The sequence below is a fragment of the Budorcas taxicolor genome, chromosome 5 (assembly GCF_023091745.1).
Source record: "Budorcas taxicolor isolate Tak-1 chromosome 5, Takin1.1, whole genome shotgun sequence".
Taxonomy (NCBI): Eukaryota; Metazoa; Chordata; class Mammalia; order Artiodactyla; family Bovidae; genus Budorcas; species Budorcas taxicolor.
This window is the reverse complement of record NC_068914.1, coordinates 111416847-111441865: the sequence shown is the minus strand read 5'-3', so window position 1 is coordinate 111441865 and position 25019 is coordinate 111416847. Positions and strand designations below refer to the sequence as shown.

At 43.3% G+C, this 25019-nt stretch overlaps 1 protein-coding gene across 1 annotated transcript in view; it reads left to right on the top strand.

Annotated features, from left to right (window-relative positions):
• Nucleotides 1–25019, top strand: part of LOC128048757 (putative tetratricopeptide repeat protein 41) — a 72380-nt gene that overhangs the window by 22746 nt on the left and 24615 nt on the right. The window contains 4 exon segments of the mRNA XM_052641181.1: nt 4116–4314; nt 5489–5667; nt 15009–15148; nt 20803–20974. Coding sequence (XP_052497141.1) covers nt 4116–4314; nt 5489–5667; nt 15009–15148; nt 20803–20974 — 690 coding nt within the window.

The window sequence follows — 25019 nt, the reverse complement described above, 5'->3', positions numbered from 1 at the left end:
GCATAAGAAGCAAGCCCATTCCTAAAGGATGAAAAATATCCCAAAGCCTGGGGCTACAGCATTTGTCTGCTGTGATATTTTGGTGAAGGGCTACATTTTAACATCTTTTGTCCAGATGTCATGTCAGTCATTTTGAGGCAAACTGGTCTCTTAGGCATATATACCTGCAGGCTGCTTTTGTTTGAAATTAATACTCTGCCTCTTATTGGGTGGTGCTTGTGGCTGATTCTGCCCATGAGTTGTAAGTGCTGACTGGCCATGTTCAAGATGGTGACTGCTCCATCCATCCTGGGGTGAGGAGATCCACCTGGATTTGGGGTTCCAGCCAACATGTGATGGACATGGTTAATCTTTGCTCTTTTAAGCCACTGAGACTTGGGGGGTTGTTCATCCACACAGTGAAATCTAGCCTCAGCTGTGTCGGACTCTTTGTGAATGCATGAACTGTACAGCCCACCAGGCTCCTCTGTCCATGGGATTTTCCAGGCAAGAATCCTGAAACAAGTTGCCATTTGCTTCTCTGGGGGATCTTCTGGACCCAGTTGAACCTGTGTCTCTCAGGTCTCCTGAATTGGCAGGCAGATTCTTTACCACTGTGCCACCTGGGAGGCCCCTAAGAGACAACAGCACTATGTAAATGTCAGCCAGTTTGTCTGTGAGAACTACACTGAACTTTGTAACACAGATGATCCCATGGTCAAGCCATTCCTCACATCCCACATGTAATTGGAGGAGCACTGGCATAAAGTCAGAAGGTTTGAATCCTTCTACATTTAGAAGTGTCAATGAAAAATTATCAGTCTATCTAAGAAAGAATTGAAAAATTTTATTCAAGTCAAATTTGAGGGTTAAAACCCAGAAAGAGCATCTCAGAAGACTCTGAGAACTGTTCCACCTGTTCAGTTCAGTTCAGTCACTCAGTCCTATCCGACTCTTTGTGATCCCATGGGCTGTAGCACACCTGACTTCCCAGTCCATCACCAGGCACAGTTATATAAGTGTTTTGAAACAGAGTGTTATACATCAAATGATGTATTTTTTTAAAATTAGAGTATAATTTCTTTACAATCTGAAGCTCCAATATTTTGGCCACTTGATGGGAGGGAGTGACTCATTGGAAAAGACCCTGATGGTGGGAAAGGTTGAAGGCAAGAGGAGAAGGGGATGTCAGAGGATGAGATGGTTGTGTGGCATCACTGACTTAATGGACATGAGTTTGAGCAAGCTCAAGGAGATGGTGAAGGAGAGGGAAGCCTGGCGTGCTGCAGTGCATGGGGCCATAAAGAGTTGGACATGACTGAACTGCTGTACAACAAAATGAATCAGCTATACATATGCATATATCCCTTCCCTCTTGAACTTCCCTCCCACGCACCCCCGTCCCACCTCTGTAGGTCATCGCAGAACACTGAGCTGAGCTCCCTGTGCTGTGGAGCAGCTTCCCACTAGCTGTCTGTTTCACACATGGTAATGTGTATATGGGCTGCCCAGGACGGGCTTCCCAAGTGGCTCAGTGGTAAAAACCCACCTGCCAATGCTGGAGACGCAGGAGACGCGGGTTCAATCCTTTGGTCAGGCAGATCCTCGGGAGGAGTGAACGGCAATCCACTCTAGTATTCTTGCCTGTAAAATCTCGTGGACAGAGGAACCTGGCAGGCTTCAGTTGATAGGGTCACGGAGAGTCGGACACAACTGAGCGACTGAGCACAGGCGTGAGTGTGTATGTTAGCATGTCAGTGCTACTCTCCCAATTCGTCCCGCCATCCACTTCCCCCGCTGTGTCTACATGTCTGCTCTGTACATCTGTATCTGTCTTCCTGCCCTGCAAATAGGCTCATCCGTATCATTTTTCTAGATTCCACATATATGCGTGAATGGGTGCTGCGCTAAGTTGCTTCAGCCGTGTCCAACTCTTTGCGACCCTATGGACCATAGCCTATCAGGCTCCTCTGTCCATGGGATTCTCCAGGCAAGAATATTGGAGTGGTATCAAATGACATATTATTGACAGTTTACATAATCCAGATCTAAGCACCATTGTGGTGGGCCATGTGACCCCTTTACAAAATCAAGAAGGAATGTTATCTTTTAAGGAGTTGTTTTGTTGATGCCAGGAGAATGCTGCTGTTTATGGTTGAGCAGTTTTCCTGCCGATGGGGGAGGTCTGGTGGGTGCATAATGCAGACACACTATGCACAGAACAGGGAGAGAGGAGGCCTGAGGGTAGAGAACTTTTGTGTTTAAATTTTCCTTGTCTTGCCATAAAATATGGATTTTGTTTCACCCAGATCATGTGCTGACCAGGGACAAGCCACTTGGTCTCTCTGATTTCAAACAGGTTCTGTTTATTATATGGGGATTGTATTAGCAAGGGTTGTCTCTCTCTCTCTCTTTTTTTTGCCATGCTTCACAGCATGCGGGATCTTCATTCTCTGATCAGGGATCGAATCTGTGTGCCCTGCAGTGGAAGCACAGAGTCTTAACCACTGAACCATGAGGGAAGTCCCTAGCCAGGGCTCTCCAGAGAAACAGCACCAACAGGAGATAGATAGATAGATAGAGTTATAGAAAGAGATTTGTTAGGAAGGCTTGGCTCATGCTATTATGGAGGCTGAGAACTCCTGTTATCTGTCGTCTACAAGCTAGAGGCCCAGGAAAGCCCAAGTCCAAAGGCCTGAGAACCAGAGGAGTCAGTGGTATAAGTCCTGGTCAGGGAATAAAGGTCTGAGAACCAGCACTGCTGAGATCTGAGAGCAGGAGATATTCTAGAGAAAGCAAATCGTGCAGGCCCACATCCCCGTTGCTTTGGTGTGAAGACTGGCAATCTTTTTTATTCAGTCTACTGATTCAAACACTAATCTCTTCCAGAAACACCCTCACAGTACAAACCCAGAGATAAAGTTTCACCAGCTATCTGGACTCCCCTTCGCCCTGTCAGTGAACATGTAAAATTCACCAGCACAGGCGTTTCCACATCCTCCTCAAGAGATTATTTTGTAAAAGAGTAAAATAAAATGCAATGTTTGATAGGAAAACACTTTGCACACTTTATGCATTGCGTTTAACACTCCAAATCTTGGACTCAGGGTGGCATTTGTCCTACTTTTCATTTTCTCTCGTTCTCCACGCCACTTTCCCAATTTCCTACCCACAAAAATGCCTTTTCCACACCCTGTGCAGGTGGGGAGTCATCTTCCAGGGGTCTTTTAAGCATCACACATGCCATCTAGGCACATCAGCACATTTTAGACCAGCTAGCATGGCATCTCTCCAAGTGGGTAGAAGACCTAGAATTCATTTCAGAAGAAATGCAGGATGATAACTTGAACAATGGGCTTCTTTTTTTGGTTATATTTCTTCTGAAGAGCTGGGCTTGGTGTGCCATCCAGCTGTATGTCTCATTTATCTTGCAGGAAAAAGTGTCAAGCAGAAAATTAAAAATACTTCTGCTTCAGTTTTCAAGGCTATATATCACCAAGACTGAACTAAACAAAACCCTTTTGTTTTTGAGAAGCTTGTTTATGGGGGAGGGGGGTATGGTCTATTGGAACCCTTTCTCTTTGGAAACTCAGTATCATAATCTTGACTCAGACATCCAATTTGCAATTAATTTGCTTGGCTACCCCTTGCCCTATGTGAGCTGCAGGCAGGAGATTAACTTCTCCAAAAATGCATACCCTCTAATATTTCAAAGTGCTCATTTAAGCAGTAACCATGGTGTACATTTAAAACTGCAAAGTAGGTTACAAATATTTCCTTGGGGGAGGGGGACGACTCAACATGGAAAGTCAACATGCTCACAGAGTTTCTCAAAATCTAGGTCAGTGATCATAACTGTAACTAATTCTTTGGTAAATTCTTAATTGCCTTATAAGAGGATACATTTGTGATGTTTCAGTTTTTCTTTTTCCAGATACTTTGACTTTTATTGTCTGAATATGGCCACTGAACTGTTACCTGTTTGCTGTAGTGTTTTCAGTCTTAAAAAGTCAGATACATTCTACTGTAACTGATTTTTATGTTGTTAAAAAAATTGAAGTATAGTTGATTTACTTCATAAATAATGTGTTAATTTCTGCTGTATAGCAGAGTGACTGTAACTGATTTGTGAATAGGTGTCATCACTCCCGTCAGAGAGAGCAGTCCGTATAGCTTCCAGGACCCAATGAATCACAAGAAAACACATTTCCACCGAATCTTGGTCAAATACTTCCAAAGGCAAACTGATTTCTGGAGAGTGTATCAGGAGCTGCCCTGGCACTTGAAGATGAGCGGCTGCTGGGAGGATCTGAGCAGCTTTCTCTCAAGTCCCAGGTGAGTCTCGTTGTTTTGATGTTACATTTGGCAGATTCCACTATTCCTTTTGCTAAGCCCTGCACTAAGGTACGGAGAAGGCAATGGCAACCCACTCCAGTACTCTTGCCTGGAAAACCCCATGGGCAGAGGAGCCTGGTGGGCTGCAGTCCATGGGGTCGCGAAGAGTCGGACATGACTGAGCGACTTCACTTTCACTTTTCACTCTCATTCATTGGAGAAGGAAATGGCAACCCACTCCAGTACTCTTTTTTTTTTTTTTTTTTACTTTATTTTACTTTACAATACTGTATTGGTTTTGCCATACATTGACATGACTCCATCACGGGTGTACATGAATCCCAGGGACGGGGGAGCCTGGTGGGCTGCCGTCTATGGGGTCGCACAGAGTTGGACACGACTGAAGTGACTAAGCAGCAGCAGCAGCACTAAGGTACCACGATGCCCTTGAGCAAGACACATCCATTCACATACATTCATTCAACACCAGTTCATTCATTCGTGTGGGACCATCATTTGACCTACTTCTATGGCCTATGGATCCCTGGGGTTGCCCCATCTGGCTCTGCAGAGGGTTCTTTTCCTCTCTCAACTCCCCTGGATTCCCCTCAAAGTTAAGAGGCTTCCGAGGAGAGGAGGACCTGGAGTTGAGCAAGGATGAAGCCTAGACCGTGCTCTCCTGCTGGGCCCTCCTGCCTCCTTCCCTTGTTTCTTTCCTTCTCTTCCCCTCCACCCCACTTCCTTCCCTCCCTCCCCTTTCTCCTTGTCATTCATTCAGCAGACATCTCTCACTGACCCCTGCTGTCTCCCAGACTGTTCCAGGCCCTGGGAATTCAGGAGTGAAGGAGCTATGGCTCTCCTTCTAGAAGGGAAGGTGTGGAGCCAGAGAATTGCTATCCATGGTGGGAAAGGCTTCACACAGACCTAGGTGAGCTCAGAAGAGGGAGGGGCTGGCTCTGCTGGCAGATTCAGGGAGCCTGGCCTGAGGAGGGGCCAGAGGACCGGCATTGGCTTCAGCTGGTAAATAGTGATAGGCTCATGTTTATCTGGTGACCTACTAAAGTCATATTAGCAAAGAAGTTTACAGAGAGGCTAATGGGATGTGGTAAGCAGAACAGCTGCCTTCAAGGCATGAAATACTGAAACAACTTCCACTAATACGTTGTGTTACAAGTATCACCGACTTTATAACAAAGACCCAAAGCCCGAGCTTCTGGACAAGGCTGCACCTCATCCACTACTGGAATGTATTATCAGAAATGGGATATGATGCTACTGAAGCCTACTTGCTCACAGCAGCCAAGATCAAAGCAGATCAGTGCCAGAAAATGAAGAAGAGATGTACGCTCTCAGGTACAGTGAGTACGAATGTCTCCATGGTCCGTTCTGCTGGGCTATAGTGTGGCCCAGGGTTACTGTTCTTTTTCACACATCATTCTGATCAATTCACCAGACCTCGGAGCCTTCTCCCCACCACTTAAACCCACAGTTCTGAAGATAGGCAGCGTTAGTATGAAATTTGAAATGGCTCCTTTTTGTCATCTTGTGGTGGCTGTTTCTCCAAGCATTAGTCGTATTCTTTCTCTCTACTTTCTCTTGGCTTCAGCCACACCCCGGACACCTTCCTTTTTTATCTGTGTTTGGAGTTTTGACCTTTTGTAGTATCAGGGTCCATGCCCCATTTCCCGAGAGCTGCTAATAATTTTGTTGCTTGACCAATGGCTTTCCTGAATGACCTGCAAATTAAAGAGATGCAAAGCCTAAATTGTTTCAGATTGACCTGCCTCAAGCTTGCCCTTTATTCTGGAGTCCCTCTGTCTACTGATGTTACCACTAATCCCTCCATCTGTCAGTGCTGGAAACATGCAGTTGCTGTCAAGTGTGGCCTCAGTCCACACTGGGACAGTTCTTTGACTTTCTGTCTGTTGACTTGGGTTTAGACAACACTTTGGTTAATTTTCTTCTTTTTTTATTTTGCTCTCCACAGTAGGCTGCTCTTGTCTCTCCCTCTCTCTCACTCTTTCTCATCCTTTATTTCCTGGCTTATTAAACAGTAATAACCTTCATTCATCCTTTCAGCAAATAGTAACTGTGTCCCTGGGACGTCCCTGGGACGTGGACTCACAGGGCACTGCTGACATAGCAGCGAACAAGGCAAACTAGTTCAAAATGAGTTCAAAAGAACCAATACCTGCTCTAAAAAAACCCCGTGGGGTGTATCATCTAGTGATCATAAGAACAAATTTTGAGCATTTCTCATATGCCAGGCTATAAGTTTAATATATTGTATGTATTATTTTAATTCTTATAAGGCCTTCATAATACTGTTAATATTTTTCTTGAAGTTAAGGGAACTGAGCCTTAGAGAAGGTGAGGTAGGTCTCAGATAGCTAGGAATGGACTGGGGAGTTGCGTGCGTGCCTGCTAAATCGCTTCAGCCATGTCTGACTCTGTGTGACCCCATGGACTGTAGCCCGCCAGGCTCCTCAGTGGGTGGGATTCTCCAGGCAAGAATACTGGAGTGGGTTGCCATGCCCTCCTCTAGGGAATCTTCTCAACCCAAGGATCAAACCTGCGGCTCCTGCATTGCAGGTGGAATCCTTACCCCTGAGCACCAGGATTGGGGCGGTACTCTTATCCTTTTTTGTCCTTAGACATCCAGATTTTATTCTTATGACCATGTATGATTTATATAATTCTGAAATTTGTCTGATCCACTCATCCTCCATGTGGAAGGTAAATAGGCTACTTATACTTTTGACCCCGACCTGCCTCTGGTAGGTTCCTTACAAAGTGAGAGTTTTCTAAGAGTGCACAGTGGCTTTAATTTGATTGGGAGCGTAAGACATCTCTCCTGCCTCCACCAGGCTGTCGGTCCATTAAGGAGCGCCAGCCCGGCTTCTTCGTTATTCCTCCCTTTCGCGTGGTTTGGCTCCCCCTGGTGGCTGCAACGAGAACAAGACACCTGATTTCTTGGGTTGGTGGAACGATGTGCAGTCCTGAGTTTGGGACTCGCTTCTTGGCTGATGCTTCCTGGTCCCGCTACCCCCCCGGCACTGGCTGGGAAAGCTGCATCTCTGATTGATAGGCTGGAAGAGAGGTCTTTGACTCAAAAAGACAACTTTTATAGTCAGGTCAGTTTTTATAGGTTCTCTTCGACATGATGGACAGGGAGGCCTGGCGTGCTGCAATTCATGGGGTCGCAAAGAGTCGGACACGACTGAGCGACTGAACTGAACTGAACTTCGACATGATACTTTCGGTTTTGGCTGGAGTCCTGAGTCACATCAAAGTAAAGAAAACCTGTTTCTGGCTGCCGTCACATTTTTGGACGGTGCCAAAGGCGAGAAGACACGGCAGAAGGATGAGTCCCAGCCTGGCTCCATTTTGACCACTAGATGGCTGGATGCCCTCCAGGTGGTGGCTGTGGTAGGGTGAGGAGAGTCATCATGTTTTTAAATTTAAGGGGGGTGGTTTAGGGCAAAGGGTAAATGCATTACATTACTGGATCTTGTCAGAAGTTTGTAGTAAATGGGAGAACATCAGCTTTTCAAGACTAACGTGTGAAGCTTTGCCCTTGATACCTTCAGAATCTCTAAATATTTTGTGGGCCAAAATAGCTCTACAGAAAAATTTAAAGTATAAAAGAGACAATTTGCTATGGCCATAGAAAATATGAAATATCTAAGAATAAATTCAATAAGAAATCTGCAAATCTTTATTTTTATAAAAAAGCTTCAGAATTACAGAAAATAAGATTTCAGTCTGTAGGGAGCTATACCATATTCTAGGATAGGACAACTCAGTGTTATAAAGCTATCATCAATTCTTCCTCGATTGATTTATAGACAGAAGATGTGTGAGTGTGTGCACGCTCAGTCATGTCCGACTCTCTGTGACCCTGTGGACTGTGGCCCACCAAGCTCCTCTATCCTTGGGATTTTCCAGGCAAGAATACTGGAATGACCATTTCCTCCTCCAGGGGATCTTCCTGACTCAGGCATATAGACATAAGATGATTTTATCTAAAATCCTAACGGGATGAAGTCATTTCTGAATTTTCAAAATGATTCCACAGTTTTTGGAGAAAGAATATACAAGAATAAGAGCTTAAAATAATGAGGGCAATTTGAATGTCAAGTTATTTAAACATATTATGAAGCAATAATAGTTTTTAAAATACTACTGGGAGCAAAATTAGCTCAGTGGAACAAAATAGAAAGCTCAGATTCAGTTGCAGATGTAAAAAATATAGTAAATGAAGCTTTTCAAATTAGATGGATTATGGAATAAATAGTGCTGTGATAATGATACACTATTTGGTAAAAAGTTGTTATCTGAAACATTGCACCAAAAAACTCCAGGAGGATTAGGATTAAATATAAGAAAGTGAGGTTTTATATGAAGAAAACTATATACACTGTAAGAAAATGTAGATGAGTCTAAGCAAGAAAGCAAAAGGGTAACTCATGAAAGAGAAGATAATTGATAAATCTGCCAACATAAGCACATGAAGTTTCTATGTGTAAAATAACACAAATCAACTCTGAGAAAAGCAGAAACACAACTACGAGTGCTAACTGGGAAAAATATTTGTAACATATACAACAGGCAAAGGATTAATGTTTCTAATATGTAAAAATGCTTTTAAAATCAATAAGAAAATAATGAACACTTCAATAAAAATACGGAAAATCATGAACAGGTCATCCAAAGAATGTTTTCAGTCCTTGTCTGACTTGACTTGTTAGCATCAGTGGACACTTTTGACCTGGCCCTCCTCTAGTAAACATTCTGGTCTTGGTTTTATTGGAAATATATCCCCTGGTTCGTCTTCCATCTCTCTGGCTGCAGCTTTTCTATTTCTTTCGTTAGTTCCTCCTCTTCTTCCTGGCTCCCAACTGTTAGAATTCCTTAAAGCTCTTTTCCTCTCATTGTTGTTTTCACCAGAGGAATATTATCTGTGTCCATGGCTTTCGTGATTGTTCGTATGCATGTGAGTCACAGATTTACTTGCCCAGCTATGCTTATCCTCTGAGTCCCAAATCCATCTATCTAGCTACTTACTTAATTCCACTTGGCTGATGCCTTCAAACTCCTCAAACCCAACACATCTAAAACTGAACTCATGAACGTCTCTCCAAAACAGGATCTGTTCCAGGGGCTGTCTCTCAATTTGCCACGTTGGAGTAATCCTTGATACTTACCTCTCCTTTTCCTCTCCCCACATGCATTTTATTACTGAGTCCTGGCGTTTTTTATTCCTAAATGTTTCTCAAACATGTCCACCTCTACCACCACTGCCTTTCTCTAAGCTGTCAGGAATCCTGCTCACAATTGTGATTCAAATATGCATTTAAGTTTCCTTTCATGGCTTGACATTTCATTTCTTTTTAATGCTGAATAATATTCCAGGGTACAAATGTACCACGGTTTACCTGTTCACTTATTGAAGGACAAACATTTGCTATAAACATTTGCATGCAAGTTTTTAAATCAGATGTGTAAATACCTAGAAACATGATTGCTGGATTGCATGATAAGACTGTGTTTACCTTTGTAAGAAACTGCCAGACTCACTAGCAATGAATGAGTTTCTGCTTTTCTGTATCCTTGCTAGTATTTGGTATGTCAATTTTTAAATTTTAGACATTCTAATAAGTATGTGGTGATACCTTCCATTGTTGTTTTAATTTGCAATTACCTAATGACAATGTTCGGAGAAGGCAATGGCACCCCACTCCAGTACTCTTGCCTGGCAAATCCCATGGACGGAGGAGCCTGGTAGGCTGCAGTCCATGGGGTCGCTAGAGTTGGACATGACTGAGGGACTTCACTCTCACTTTTCACTTTCATGCATTGAAGAAGGAAATGGCAACCCACTCCAGTGTTCTTGCCTGGAGAATCCCAGGGATGGGGAAGCCTGGTGGGCTGCCGTCTATGGGGTTGCATAGAGTTGGACACGACTGAAGCAACTTAGCAGCAGCAGCAGCAGCAGCAGCAATGACAATGTTGAACATCTTTACGTGTCTTATTGTTGAGTTTGAGTGTTTTGTATATTTTGGATAGAAATCTTTTATCAGATATATATTTTATTAAAATATATATTTTATCCACAAATATGTGGCTTGTTTTTTCAGTCTCTTAATTGTACTTTTCACAGAGAAGTTTTAAATTTTAATAAAGTCTAACAATGTTTTTTCATGAATTGTGCTTTTGATGTTGTGTTTAAGGTCATCACCAAATCCAAGGTCACATAGCTTTTCTTTAGCATTTCCTTCTAAATGTTTTCTAATATTTCATTTTATATTTAGGTCTGTTACCCATTTTGAGTAATTTTTGGTGAAAAGTGTAATGTCTGTGTCTAGATTAATTTCTTTTTACACATGGATGTTCAAACTTTCCAGCACCATTTGTTGATTAAATTATCTCTATTGAAATGTTTCTGCTCCTTTGTCAAAAGTTGGTTGGACGTCTATAGAAGATTTTTAATGGGGTTGCCTTGAATCTGTTGGTCAAATATCTTAACAGTGTTGAGTATTCCAATCCATCAACATGGTATATCTATTTTTCACTCAGTTGTGTCCGACTCTTTGCAACCCCATGGACTGTAGCCTACCAGGCTCCTCCGTCCATGGGATTTTCCAGGCAAGAGTACTGGAATGGATTGCCATTTCCTTCTCCAGGGGATCTTCCCAACCCAGGGATCGAATCTGGGTCTCCTGCACTGCAGGCAGACGCTTTACTGTCTGAGCCACCAGGGAAGCCCAAATGAAAGTGAAAGTTGCTTAGTCCTGTCCAACTCTTTGTGACTCCATGGAGTATACTGTCCAGGGAGTTCTCCAGGCCAGAATACTGGAGTGAGTAGCTTTTTCCCTTCTCCAGGTCATCGTCCCAACCCAGGAATCAAACTGGAGTCTCCTGCATTGCAGGCAGATTCTTTACCAACTGAGCTATTAGGGAAGCTGCATCTATTTATTTAGATTTTCTTTAATATCTTTCATCAGAATTTAGTAGTATTATGCATATATATCATATACATATTTTGTTAGATTTATACCTAAGTACTTCATTTTTGGTGTGCTATTATGTTTTAAATGTCTAATTCCAGTTGTTCATTGCTGTTTCATAAGAGAGCAATGACTTTTGAATATTAACCTTGTATCCTATAACCTTGCTATAATTGCTTTCTAGTTCCAGAAGTTTTTTTAAATAACAACTAAGTATGGATGTGAGAGTTGGACTGGGAAGAAAGCTGAGTGCTGAAGAATTGATGCTTTTGAACTGTGGTGTTGGAGAAGACTCTTGAGAGTCCCCTGGACTGCAAGGAGATCCAACCAGTCCATTCTAAAGGAGATCAGTCCTGGGTGTTCTTTGGAAGGACTTATGCTAAAGCTAAAACTTCAGTACTTTGGCCACCTCATGTGAAGAGCTGACTCATTGGAAAAGACTCTGATGCTGGGAGGGATTTGGGGCAGGAGGAGAAGGGGACGACAGAGGATGAGATGGCTGGATGGCATCACCGACTTGATGGACATGAGTCTGAGTGAACTCCGGGAGTTGGTGATGGACAGGGAGGCCTGGCGTGCTGTGATCCACGGGGTCGCAAAGAGTCGGACACGACTGAGTGACTGAACTGAACTGACTGAAGTATTAACTTATTTCTTGTTGTTTTCTTTTTTTAAATTGGAGGATAGTTACAATATTGTGTTGGTTTCTGCTATACATCAACAGGAATCAGCCATGAGTATAAATATGTCCCCTCCCTCTTGAATCTCCCTCCCACCTCCCACCCTGTTCCACACCTCTCAGTTGTCACAAAACACCAGGTTTGTGTTTCTTGTGTCATACAGCAAATTCCCACTGGCTGTCTATTTTAATATAGTAATGTATATGTTTCGGGAGCATTTAAATTTATTTTTTGGGTTTTTCTACATGGATAATCATATCATTTGTAAAGAAAGACTTTTATTTCTTCCTTCCCAACGTGTATATCTTGTATTTCCTTTTCCTGTCTTACTGCACTAGCTGGGACTCTCAGGATGATGTTGAAGTTAGAGGGGTCATGTTAACCTCAGGTCTACAATGGGATCACTCTAGTGAGCCTTGGTCACTATCACCTCTCCCATGGCCTGTTGTAACAGTCTCCTAACTGGTCTTCCTACTTCCATTTTTTGTTTTTTATTGGAATATAATTCCTTTACAGTGTTGTTAGTCTCTGCAGTGATGAGAATCAGCTATTTATATACTTACATCCCCTCCCCCTCGGACCTCCCAACCCCCTCATCCCTACTTTCACTGTTGTTCCTACAAAATCAATTGTCTTCATAGTCGTCAAGATGAGTTTGTAGGAACGTAAACCAGATCATGTCACATGGCAGATTAAGAAAATTCCACTGGCCTGCTGTTAAACTTATACTAAAATCTAAATACCTCACTTTAGCCTACACTGCCTGGTACAGCCTGGCCCCCACATACCTGGGTAGCATCATTTTGTATGATTCTTCCCCTGGGCCTCAGGATGCCAGCCTCCTTGGCCTTCTTTCTGTCCTTCAAGTACATTCTGCCTTTGGGCCTTGGCATCAGCTGTTCCCTCTGCCTGGAATGTTCCTCCCACTCACTATAGTGCCGGTTCTTTCTGGTTTTTTAGACCTCAGCCGCAGGGTCACGTCTCAGGGTGGCCTTCTAGTTGAGCGTTGTACATGGTCATTCTCTGTTTGCGTGTTTTAATTCTTGGCATAACTATCACAGCTGCCAGAGTTTGCCTTGTTTCCTTTTTTAATCCTGGATCTCTGTTCCCCTCTTCCCTGACTCTCACCCTTTCAGCTGCTGGAATAGCAGCTCCTGGAGAGTAGGGCTCTCCTCTCTCCTGTTCACGGCTGTATCTCCAGTGCCTGGAATAGCACCAAGCACGATGGAGATGCTGAATAGTCACTTAGTGGTGGATACCCTCCTTCCCAACCCGAGCTCCTGACGGGAACCTGGACTCAGTAACCCCCTGGAATGTGTGAGAGCCCCACTTGTGGGCAGGGTCTCATCCCTTAGTTGTGTCCACACTACTCTTTTCTTTTTTTTTCCTGTTTTAAAAATGGTCTTATTTTAGTGGATGGAGGCAGGTGATTTATAACTTTCTTTTTTTATTGACCGTGCTGGGTCCTTGTTGCCGCACAGCTTTGCTCTAGTTTTGGTGAGCAGGGGCCGCGCCCTAGTTGCAGCGCATGCCTCCTCCTTGAGGCGACTTCTGTTGTTGCAGAGCACAGGCTCTGGAGCACAGGCTCGGTAGTTGTGGCTCCCAGGCTTAGTTGCTCCATGACGTGGGATTTTCCCAGATCAGGGGTCAGACCCATGTCTGCTGCACTGGCAGGCAGATTCTCTACCCCTGAGCAAGTCGCCAGGGAAGCCCCCACACTGCCCTTTTCTGTCTGCTCTGAGCAGCTACTTCTGGTTCTTAGGGTTCCCCCCGTCTCTTAGCTCGACCCCTCAGTTCTCTTACCCACCTCAGGCCACTTTGCTCAGAAGACCACCGCAGACAGGCGTCTTGGACTCTGGCCCTCAGCACTCTTTCTCCCCTGGTTTGTTTAGTTTTGCTCCCCAGCCCGAGGTACCAGAGCTGTGGTTCAGAGGCTCCTGGAGGCCTCCCAATGCTGAGGCCTACACCCGTGTCTGCTGTGCTTGGTGTTCAGAGCCTGGAATGATGCCTGACATGTTGATGCTCACTTAACATTTATTCTGTGCATGAATGAGGATCCACCAAAAAGTTGGCAGAAAGAAAGCAAGAGGATACCCAAGGTCTGGGTGGCCAACAGTTTGTCCAGAGGAACAGATGAGGAATAAGAATATATTTGTTTTAGCCTCTCCTTTGGGGTTGGCCCGTCCCAGGTCTTGGGAGTGTACTATCCACTGACTGTTTAATAAAAGATCTGTCTGTTTGCAAAAAAGAATTTATTTGTTCCAGACACATTAAGCACACCAGTTTGAAATGTAACAAATGGACCAATGTAGCGTTTAGATATTGGCACATTTGGAAAGAGAATTTCTGAAAATGATGACTCTGTGCTACCATGTATGTGAGTCTTCAAGTTCAAAAATTCTGTATTTTTTTCATTTGTATATGATATGGTGTGGAATAGGAAATGGCAACCCACCAGTATTCTTGCCTGGAAAGTTCCGTGGACAGAGGAGCCTGGCGGCCTACAGTCCAGGAGGTCACAAAAGGGTTAGACACGACGCGCGTGCGCACACACACACACACGTATGCTCCCTATTTTGTTCTTCTAGCATTTTGTTCTTTCTGCTAAAGCCAGTAATTCAAGACATTTGCAACAGAGGGCAGAATTGTGTAAGAAATTTAAATGCCTTTTATTTACTGCCTGAAAATCACTCCCAAATACAAATGGCAACAACATACGGATTGAGCTATAGAAATACTCTTTTTTGACTGCTTGGTTTTCAAAATTTACTTATGGAAGTTAGTCAAAGGCCTTGACTTGTTTTTGATGCCGTAGTTTAAGATACTCAGTAATATATGTAAACCTTAATATTAATAGAAGCAGGTGTGCTGATCCTTTGAGAGAGAAACAGTGAAATAGAGATAAGTATTTAATATTTAACTCTTTTATCAAGATTAAATGATAGGCACTCTTTGTTCCTCTCCAAATATGCTTTAGGATTATTGACTTTTCTTTCCATTCTAGTGTTGGAATGCAGACTTTTTAAGGTTACTGCTGCTGACAAATGCCGATTAATATTCTTTATTGCAAGATTTCTGAAGCTTCTGGGCAAGACCAGGGAAGCAGAAGAGTTATTCTTGAGCATTGAGAACATGTTACTGCAGGTAAATTGGGAAATAATTTTTTAAATCCTCAATTGTTATTCAATTTATTTTAGATATTTTCAGGTATCATTTACCTTTGTTCATTTACAATTTCATCCAGAAAGAGAGGAACTAATGAATAATAAATAATCATTACTTATGTTGGTCAGTGAGGAATCTTTGATTTTAATCCGTGCCCCAAACTGTGTATTAGTGATGACAAGCAATAAGTAGATGGGAGGTATGATTGAATGAATGAATACCAATAGGTGTCATTTTGGAGGAGAAGAGGAATGTTGAAAAACAAGGGGTAAAGTGAGTAGTGGATTGAAATAAACTAATAAAATACTAGTTAAAGAGTTGGTTATACTTTTCAGAAAGATCTTGGGTAAGGTTGATTATCTTGTTCCTATTATTGATTTACATTTCCCAAAACAGAAACTTTTGGGCTTGTTGAATACAATGAAACTTTCACTCATAACCTAAAACTATAACTGTTCTTAGGATGACATTTAATGGCCCTTTAAAAACTATTTACCAATTGTAGTAATTTTTGGACCAAGGGTAGTATAACCCAAGACAAAGCTATTTTTGCTCGAAAACAAAGGCCTTCACCTTCTCATAAAGGTCTGTTTATGTCCCATCAACACACATCTTTCTAAAAGGAATTCCATCTAAAGAGATGTGTAAGACCCTAGATCTGCAAGTCCCTTTATTACAGAGACTGTGCTTATTTATCTTCCTTGCTGTATTACAACCTCTTCAGTGCTTAGTAAATGTGACAAATGAATCAATGAGCCAACTTGAATTTGCAATACTTTGTGTCCTTAGAAGGTAGCATTGGAGTAGTGCAGGAGCCTGGGCTATTTACAGACTGACCCAAATTTAAAGTGCTTTGGCACTTAATGCTGTGCAACTTTGGCAAGAATGTGAACCTCTGACTCAGAGTTCTTCATTGTTGAGGGTTCTGAGATCTGTCTCAAGAGCTGTTAACAGGGTGAAGTGAGCAGGTGCGCAAAGCGCTTCGCACAACGTGTGCACATAATGAGGTCTTAAGCTCCGTTTATTACCATCCCTGGGTTAAAATTAACCGAGGCCTAGGTTACAGACAACGCGTTTGATTTGAGCTATCTCGGCCTCTCGTGCATTTTGACAGAGTAGAGTCCAGTGATTCTCTGATATCTTATGATTATGGAATTCCCCCTGTACCAAATGTTTTTCCTCATGAGGTCCAAGTTTTCATCCCTGACGTGTCTTCTTGGAAAGCACCAATTATGTTACTAGGTCATAACTGGCCTGATTTCAGTCATTCTCTCAGTCAGTCACTTATTCATTCATTCACTCAGTCCCTCACTCACCCACTCACTCATTTTCTCACTCAGTCCTCCATTTACTTATTCATCCAGCCATTGCCTTACTTATTCACTGAGCCATTTGCTAATTCATCCACTCACTCATTCATTCACTCGCTTATTCCCTCATTCATTCAGTCATCTATTGACTTAGCCATTCATTTATTTACTCACTCATTCTCTCACTTGGCCATTCATTTATTCATTCACCTAGTCACTCAGACATCCATTCACCAAACCTTCACTGAGGGTCTTGCCCAGCTCTGTGCTGGGAGTTGGTGTGATAGCAGCAGGTGAGGCAGACACAGTTTCTACCCTCATAGAGCTCCTAGTCTAGCTAGAAGTCACTGCCAGCATTTCCATCAGTTACGAAGCGTAACCTATGGAGTAGGTGGGGTGAAGGGAGGCGGTGGCTGCTCAGGAAGTGTGACAAAGCTGAGACTTTCAGAGAGGATTTCCCACTTCAGAGCACTCCTTTCGGAGGCATCAATCTTATGATTTTATTCTCAAAATATTTTTGCAACAGTGCTTTAGGACTAACTGCCACGGAGACTAAAAAAAATTATTTTTAGGCTCTGAAGGCATTTCCAAAAGAGAAGTTCTAAAACTATTTTTGGCAATAACAACTTCTCTGAAACATGTGCTGAATATTTTTGAGGGGAAAGAGCTTGTTATTTGTGCTATATACATTCTGTACCACACCACTTTTGTAATTTCTTTCCATTAGGTTATTTTAAAATTTTGATGCAGGGGTTTTCACCTGGGAGACAGTTTTGTTTCTGAATGAAGACTGGCGATGTTAAAGACATTTTTGGCTGTCACAACCTGGGAGGGGCGGTTGCTAATGGCATCTAGTGAGTAGAGGCCCGGGATGCTCTATACGTTTTACACTGCCCAGACCAGCCCTGCCCCTGACCCTGCACCCACCCAGAGCAAAGTATTATATGGCACAGAAATCAATCGTGCTGAAGCTGAGAAACCCCGATTTAAAGTAGTAAGTATGCTTACTAAAAAACTAAGTCTCATGACCCTCTCTTTAGTACTTAACATTAGGTCCACTGGGCCACAGGAAAACTAAAGGATGCTTGTGTGATGGGGCCTCTGTTTGTGCATCAGAGGCCATTGTTAAGAAAAAGTGCAGAGCAGAGCTTTGGAGACAGGCCAGTCTGTGTTGGACACCCTTGTTCTCCTGTTTGCCAGTCATGTGAACTCAGGTGATTGATGTAACCTCATTGAGCCTCAGCTTCCCTGCCTGTAAGAGAGAAGTAATAATCCCCGTTTCCTAGGGTTTCTGTAAATATCCACTGAAGTCATGTATGGTGAGAGTTTCGCTTGGTCAGGGCTCCATAGGTGGAAGCCAGTACAGACCATGGCCCAAGAATGCTTCACAATCACTGTGCATATCAACAAATGTTTACTGAATACCCACAAACCATAAGGCTCAGTTCTTGGGCCACGGGGTCTCTGCCCTCAAGAAGCAGATGGTCTGGAGCAAGAGGGAAATAAAAGACATGTCTTCATAAAGAAGATGCTGACAGTATATAGCTGCATTTGACCAATTAGTATTTCTGGCAATGTGGTCAGGGAGAATGGACCACCCTGGCCTGGTGATGGGTTGGAAGCTGTCATCCTCCCTGGGCTAGGGGTTCTGCCCCACTCAGACTGATTGAAAACATGGCCATGACATGGGGAGAAACCAAGGAAACCCTGAGGATCTGAGTCTGGTTGATGGACTTGGGGGAATTCAGAGAGGAACCTGGTTTTGGAGGGATGATGATGAATTTTTAATATTTACACTGCTGAGTCTGCAGTTCAGGAAAGATATCCAGGTGGAGTGTCAAGCCAGCTGGGAAATGCAGGGTTGGAAATCTGGAAAGAGACTGGAGAGATGTCTACGCACATGTGGATGCTGAAACCACAAGAGGAAACAGGATCTCTGATTGACAGTAGGAATTCGTTATTGGGAAATTACCCTTAAAAGGAGCAAAGGGAAAGAACCTGTATAGGAGTGAGATATTGGAAGAGAATCAGGACAGCCTAGTTCCCCCAAATCAAAGCGGGAGTGGCTAATAGCATCAGTTGTTGCTTAGAGGTCTGGACAAAGGAGGACTGAAAGAAGGACCCTGAGCCTGGTGATTGACAGTCAGTGGTAACCCCTGAGATAGAAGGGGGGTGTAGTGGGAAGAGCCAATCTGCAGAGCTTAAGAGGTGAATGTGTGATAATGAAATGGGAATGTGCATGTATTGATACCCGTTTGAGAAGTGTCAGTAAAAGATGAACAATCAGGATATTACCAGGTTCAAGTTAGGTTTGATCCAGGATATATCTATTTGTGTGGAGCAGGAAATGACCCAGGGAGGGGGTGGATTGGAGATGCTGGTGGGGACGTGGTGAGGAGGACATGACTCCCAAGAGCTAGGGAAGGAGCAAGCCCTTGGTAAGGAGGTTGGGTATCCCTTCCTCTGGAATAGACAGGAAGGAAGAAAATGGGTGAAAGCACTGCTAATTTTAAATTGAAAAGGGAAGTGAGGCATACCAGAGACGGTAATTTCCCAATATCTGGTCCCCCTTTCATTGTAAGTTATGTCCCCACCCTCCTCATCAAACGACTGGAAAGAAGACTACATCTTCCATCATCCGTTGAAGCAAGATACAAGTACCTGCCTAAGTTTTGGCTGATAGGATTTAAATCAAGGTGCTGAGGATAACTTCTGAGAAGTCTCCATGAAGTGAAGGGTGTGGCTTCCCTTTCCTCTTTTCTCCTTGCTGCTGTTTGGATTGTGGATGTGATGGCTGGAGATGGAGCAGCCATTTTAGACCAAGAGGCATCCTTGGGAATGGAGGTCAGGCAAGGTCAAACAGTGAGATAAGAGAAACCATGTCTCTGACATTATGGTGTGTCATCCACTTCCTGATGGTTGCACTAGAGAGAAATCCAGCCACTGTTAATATGGGTTTTCTGTTACTTGTACCCAGTCATCATCTTAATCAATATCTGAGGGCAATCTTTCAGAGTAGTCTTGATCTCAGTAAAGTCAGCATGCAAGCCATCTTGAAGTGGAGGATGGACAGTGTGAACGCTAGGGCTGAGATCTAGGATAGCTGCTGAGAAGGGGGGCTTTTTGAAAGATAGCCATGAGGGAATGTGAAAGACCACAGGTCTATGTGCCCATGGACTCCACACCACTCCCAGCTGCCTTCAGGACTGAGGTCATCATTTCAGAGTAGCTATAACCTGTTTGCAGGACACTTACTGGAAAGCTCTGGGTCAAGCTGCAGAAGGTAACTTTCAGTAGGTGCAGGAGAGCAGAAAGAATTCCCATGATGGAGGCAGGCTCAGTCAGTCAGTACATTTCAGTACAGCATGAAGTATTACATAACCATTGATAATGGTACTGCTGTCTGTTTGAATAGGGCCTATTAATTGCCAAACATATTCACAGATACTCTTGTTAATATTAAGTTTTCTGAAATGAGATATTAATAATAAGATAACTCATCACTAGCTCTCTTTTAAAAGATTATAACTAACTAGTATATTCTTCTATATTGATAAGGTTTTGATAGAGATGTGATTTAAGGTAATGAAGTTTAAGTATCCCTGAAATAAACATGCTAAACCAGGAAAGAGAATTGAAGTTCAGTCTTTAAGCAAAAATGTATCAAACATGAAGTTAGCAGGGACTTCCCTAGTGGTCCAGTGGTTAAGAATCCACCTTGCAATGCAGGGGATGTGGGTTTGATTCCCGGTCAAGAAGGTAAGATTCCACTTGCCCAGAGCAACTAAGACCGCACCACAACTAGAGTCCATGTGCTGCAATGAAAGACTCTACATGCCGCAACTATGATCCAATTCAGAAAAACAAAACAAAACAAAAAAAACAAACCCAAAACATAAACAAACAAAAACACCCAAACCAAACAAAACCCCATAAAGTTAGCAGATCTCTGGTCACAATTGAATTCAAGAGTCACACAGATGGTGATTTTAGGTGTTCGATTGGATTTTAAACACCTCCTCCGTGAGCTTTAATAGATGTGAGACATCAGCATGTTATTCTCACCTTCAAAAAAAATTACCATTAACTAACAACTTGTGGAAACATGTCCCAAAGATTAGTTTTGGTTTGCAGTGTCTCCCCATAAACGTGTGACTGTAACAGTCATTCTGTAAGTATTTAAAATTCCCCGAGACCTGCTGTGAAGCGTGCCATCTTTTGCGAGTTCATTATGCAATGAGCTTTCTCCGGCGGGTATCTGGTGGCTGTGCCTGGTCTAATGCTGTGTCCCCTCATGAGTGTGTTCTCTTTCCTTATGTGTAGAGTCAGTCCATGACCACAATGCTTCCCAGAGTACAGAATGCTATTGGGGAGCTCTGTCTGGGAATAGGGATGACTCAGGAAGGCTTCCAGTATTTCCAGAAAGCATGGTTCAACCTGATGGAATTTTCATCCAGAAATTTAAAAGACAACCAGGACTTGGTGAAGCAAAAAGGTAGGGTGGGCACACGGAGAGGGCATCACTTCTTGTGGTTCAGAGTCAGACTCCTGGGCTCTTACCAACCATGAAGACAGGGAACCGGGTGTGTGAGCTTTGTTTGCTTGATTTTTTTGGTGGGCATGTGAGGGTTAACCCTGGGCATGCCTCCTTTGACAGACCATCCTTTTAGCATGTGGGAGGCTGTTGTGACACACCTCGTACTGCTTTGAGCAGTAAGGGGACCACTGGCTGTGAAGCCAGCCTTTCTGGCTTCAAATCCTGCCTCTCCACTTCTGTCTTTTGCTGTTATTTATTTATCTATTATTTTTATTTTTAGGCTCATTGCTTTTATTTACTTGTTTAGTTTGTTTTTATTTTTTGACTCTCAGACTTGAAGAAAGTAGGGGAAACCACTACACCATTCAGGTATGACCTAAATCAAATCCCTTATGATTATACAGTGGAAGTGAGAAATAGATTAAAGGGACTAGATTTGATGGAGTGCCTGATGAACTATGGATGGAGGTTTGTGACCTTGTAGAGGAGACAGGGATCAAGACCATCCCCAAGAAAAAGAAATGCAAAAAAGCAAAATGGCTGTCTGAGGAGGCCTTACAAATAGCTGTGAAAAGAAGAGAAGTAAAAAACAAAGGAGAAAACAAAAAATATACCCATTTGAATGCAGAGTTCTAAAGAATAGCAAGGAGAGATAAGAAGTCTTCCTCAATGATCAATGCAAAGAAATAGAGGAAAACAATAGAATGGGAAAGAATAGAGATCTCTTCAAGAAAATTAGAGATACTAACATTTCACACAAAGATGGGGTCAATAAAGGACAGAAATCATATGGACTTAACAGAAGCAGAAGATATTAAGAAGAGGAGGTGAGAATACACAGAAGAGTACAAAAAAGATCTTCATGACCCAGATAATCATGATGGTGTGATCACTCACTTAGAGCCAGACATCCTGGAATGCGATGTCAAGTGGGCCTTAGGAAGTATCACTATGAACAAGGCTAGTGGAGGTGATGGAATTCCAGTTGAGCTATTTCATATCCTAAAAGATGATGCTGTGAAAGTGCTGCACTCAATTTGCCAGCAAATTTTGAAATCTCAGCAGTGTCCACAGGAATGGAAAAGGTCTGTTTTCATTCCAATCCCAAAGAAAGGCAATGCCAAAGAATGCTCAAACTACTGCACAATTGCACTCATCTCACACGCTAGCAAAGTAATGCTTAAAATTATCCAAGCCAGGCTTTAGCAATACGTGAACCATGAACTTCAAGATATTCCAGCTGGATTTAGAAAAGGCAGAGGAACCAGAGATCAAATTGTCAGCATCTGCTGGATCATTGAAAAAGCAAGAGAGTTCCAGAAAAACATCTATTTCTGCTTTATTGACTATGCCAAAGCCTTTGACTTGTGTGGATCACAATGAACTGTGGAAAATTCTGAAAGAGATGGGAATACCAGACCACCTGACCTGCCTCTTGAGAAATCTGTATGCAGGTCAGAAAGCAACAGTTAGAACTGGACATGGAACAACAGACAGGTTTCAAATAGGAAAAGGAGTACATCAAGGTTGTATATTGTCACCAAGCTTATTTAACTTATATACAGAGTACATCACGAGAAATGCTGGGCTGGATAAAGCACAAGCTGGAATCAAGATTACCAGGAGAAATATCAATAACCTCAGATATGCAGATGACACCACCCTTATGGCAGAAAGTGAAGAAGAACTAAAGAGCCTCATGATGAAAGTGAAGGAGAAGAGTGAAAAAGTTGGCTTAAAGCTCAACATTCAGAAAACTAGGATCATGGCACCTGGTCCCATCACTTCATGGAAAATAGATGGGAAACAGTGAAAACAGTGGCAGACTACTTTTTTGGGCTCCAAAATGACTGCAGCTGGTGACTGCAGCCATGAAATTAAAAGACACTTACTCCTTGGAAGGAAAGTTGTGACCAACCTAGACAGCATATTAAAAAGCAGAGACATTACTTTGTTCACGAAGGTCCATCTAGTCAAGGCTATGGTTTTCCAGTGGTCTTGTGTGGATGTGAGAGTTGGACTATAAAGAAAGCTGAGCACAGAAGAATTGATGCTTTTGAACTGTGGTGTTGGAGAAGACTCTTGAGAGTCCCTTGGACTGCAAGGAGATCCAACCAGTCCATTCTAAAGGAAATCAGTCCTGGGTGTTCATTGGAAGGACTGATGTTGAAGCTGAAACTCCAATATTTTGGCCACCTGATGCGAAGAGCTGACTCATTTGAAAAGACTCTGATGCTGGGAAAGGTTTACAATCAGACAAGGAATAAGGACTCTAGATTTATGTCATATTTAAATAGCTATGTCAATTAGCTTCTGTTGTATAGCAAACCACCCTGAAACTCAGCAGGTCAAAAACCAACAACCACTTGTTGTTGCCCATGTCTATGGGCCACCAAGGGGATCCCCCTCATCTGGGCTGGGCTCATGCAAGCAACCCAGCTGGCAGGGCCAGTGGGCTCCAACTCTCAGAACACCTCACTCTGATGTCTGGTGGCAACAGGGTTCTGGGCACGAGCTAGCTGCTCATCGTTCAGCAAATAGTCCAGTCCTGCTCCCCTGGGGACCTGCAGAATTCTGAGAGTGAGAGCACATGTTTATGCCTAAACTGAGAGCTGGCACAGCACCCTCTTACTCTGCATGTAATTGGTCACAACAAGTTGCTAGGCTTCAGTCCGGGGCCAAGAAAGAGACTCTGACCTCTGGATGGGAGGAAGTGCAGAGTGGCATTACCAAGGAGAGAGCTGGGTACAGGTTGGCATGGAGAATTACAGCTATCTTTATAGTCTGCTGTAAGATTTAAGGTCACCTTGGGAAAGTTAGTTACCCTCTCTGCATTTCACCTGTAAATCCTCCTTGATAGTAATAGTTAGCATTCGTTTCATGCTCACTCCGTACAAAGCACTTCATGTTCATGATCTCTTTTGTCTTCTGGTATACCTCCTGTGGTATATACAGTTACTCCCATTTTACAGATGAGGAAACTGAAGGTCAGAGAGATGAAATAAAGTACGTCAGCTCCCAGCGCTGGCACCTCTGGTGCCATGAGTCTGAGAGGCCTATCTGACTGCTTATCCAGGCCTGTCTGGCCCTAAGGTCTGTCTGCACAACTCGTTGCTGTGCAGAATCTCTTCTAGTGTTGGCCTTTATAAAGCTCTAATGCTAAAGCTGAAACTCCAGTACTTTGGCCACTTCATGCGAAGAGTTGACTCATTGGAAAAGACTCTGATGCTGGGAGGGATTGGGAGCAGGAGGAAAAGGGGACGACAGAGGATGAGATGGCTGGATGGCATCACCGACTTGATGGACATGAGTCTGAGTGAACTCCGGGAGTTGGTGATGGACAGGGAGGCCTGGCGTGCTGCGATTCATGGGGTCACAAAGAGTCGGACCCGATGGAGTGACTGAACAGAACTGAATGGAATGCTCCACATGTAGAGGCTGGCTTCTAAGTCATCATCCTAATGCAGGCAGGCCTGGTTGCAGGCATGCTGGGACTGTGGTAAGCAGAGGAAACCCATGTGGAAACCAGCGATACTTCTGTGGGTTCCGGGACTGGCCTCCTAGAGCCAGCTGGGCAATGAATCGGGTGCTATTGATGATGGGATGTTTTTTGATAATTTAATGGTAATCTTTTATGGTTAAAGCTGAATTCCATAGTATAGGGAGTTAAATCTGCCTTGTTTACTGCTAGCAATACTCTAATAACATCTTCTAGAAGCATAATTATAGTTTTATCTCTTTCCATAATAGAGTGTGGGCTTCCCTGGTGGCTCAGACAGTAAAGCAGTAAAGCATCTATCTGCAATGTGGGAGACCCGGGTTCGATCCCTGGGTCGGGAAGGTCCCCTGGAGAAGGAAATGGCAACCCACTCCAGTACTCTTACCTGGAAAATTCCATGGATGGAGGAACCTGGTAGGCTACAGTCCATGGGGTTGCAAAGAGTCAGACATGACCGAGCGACTTCATTTCAGTATAATAGAGTGTGGCTTGGAAAATCGTGGA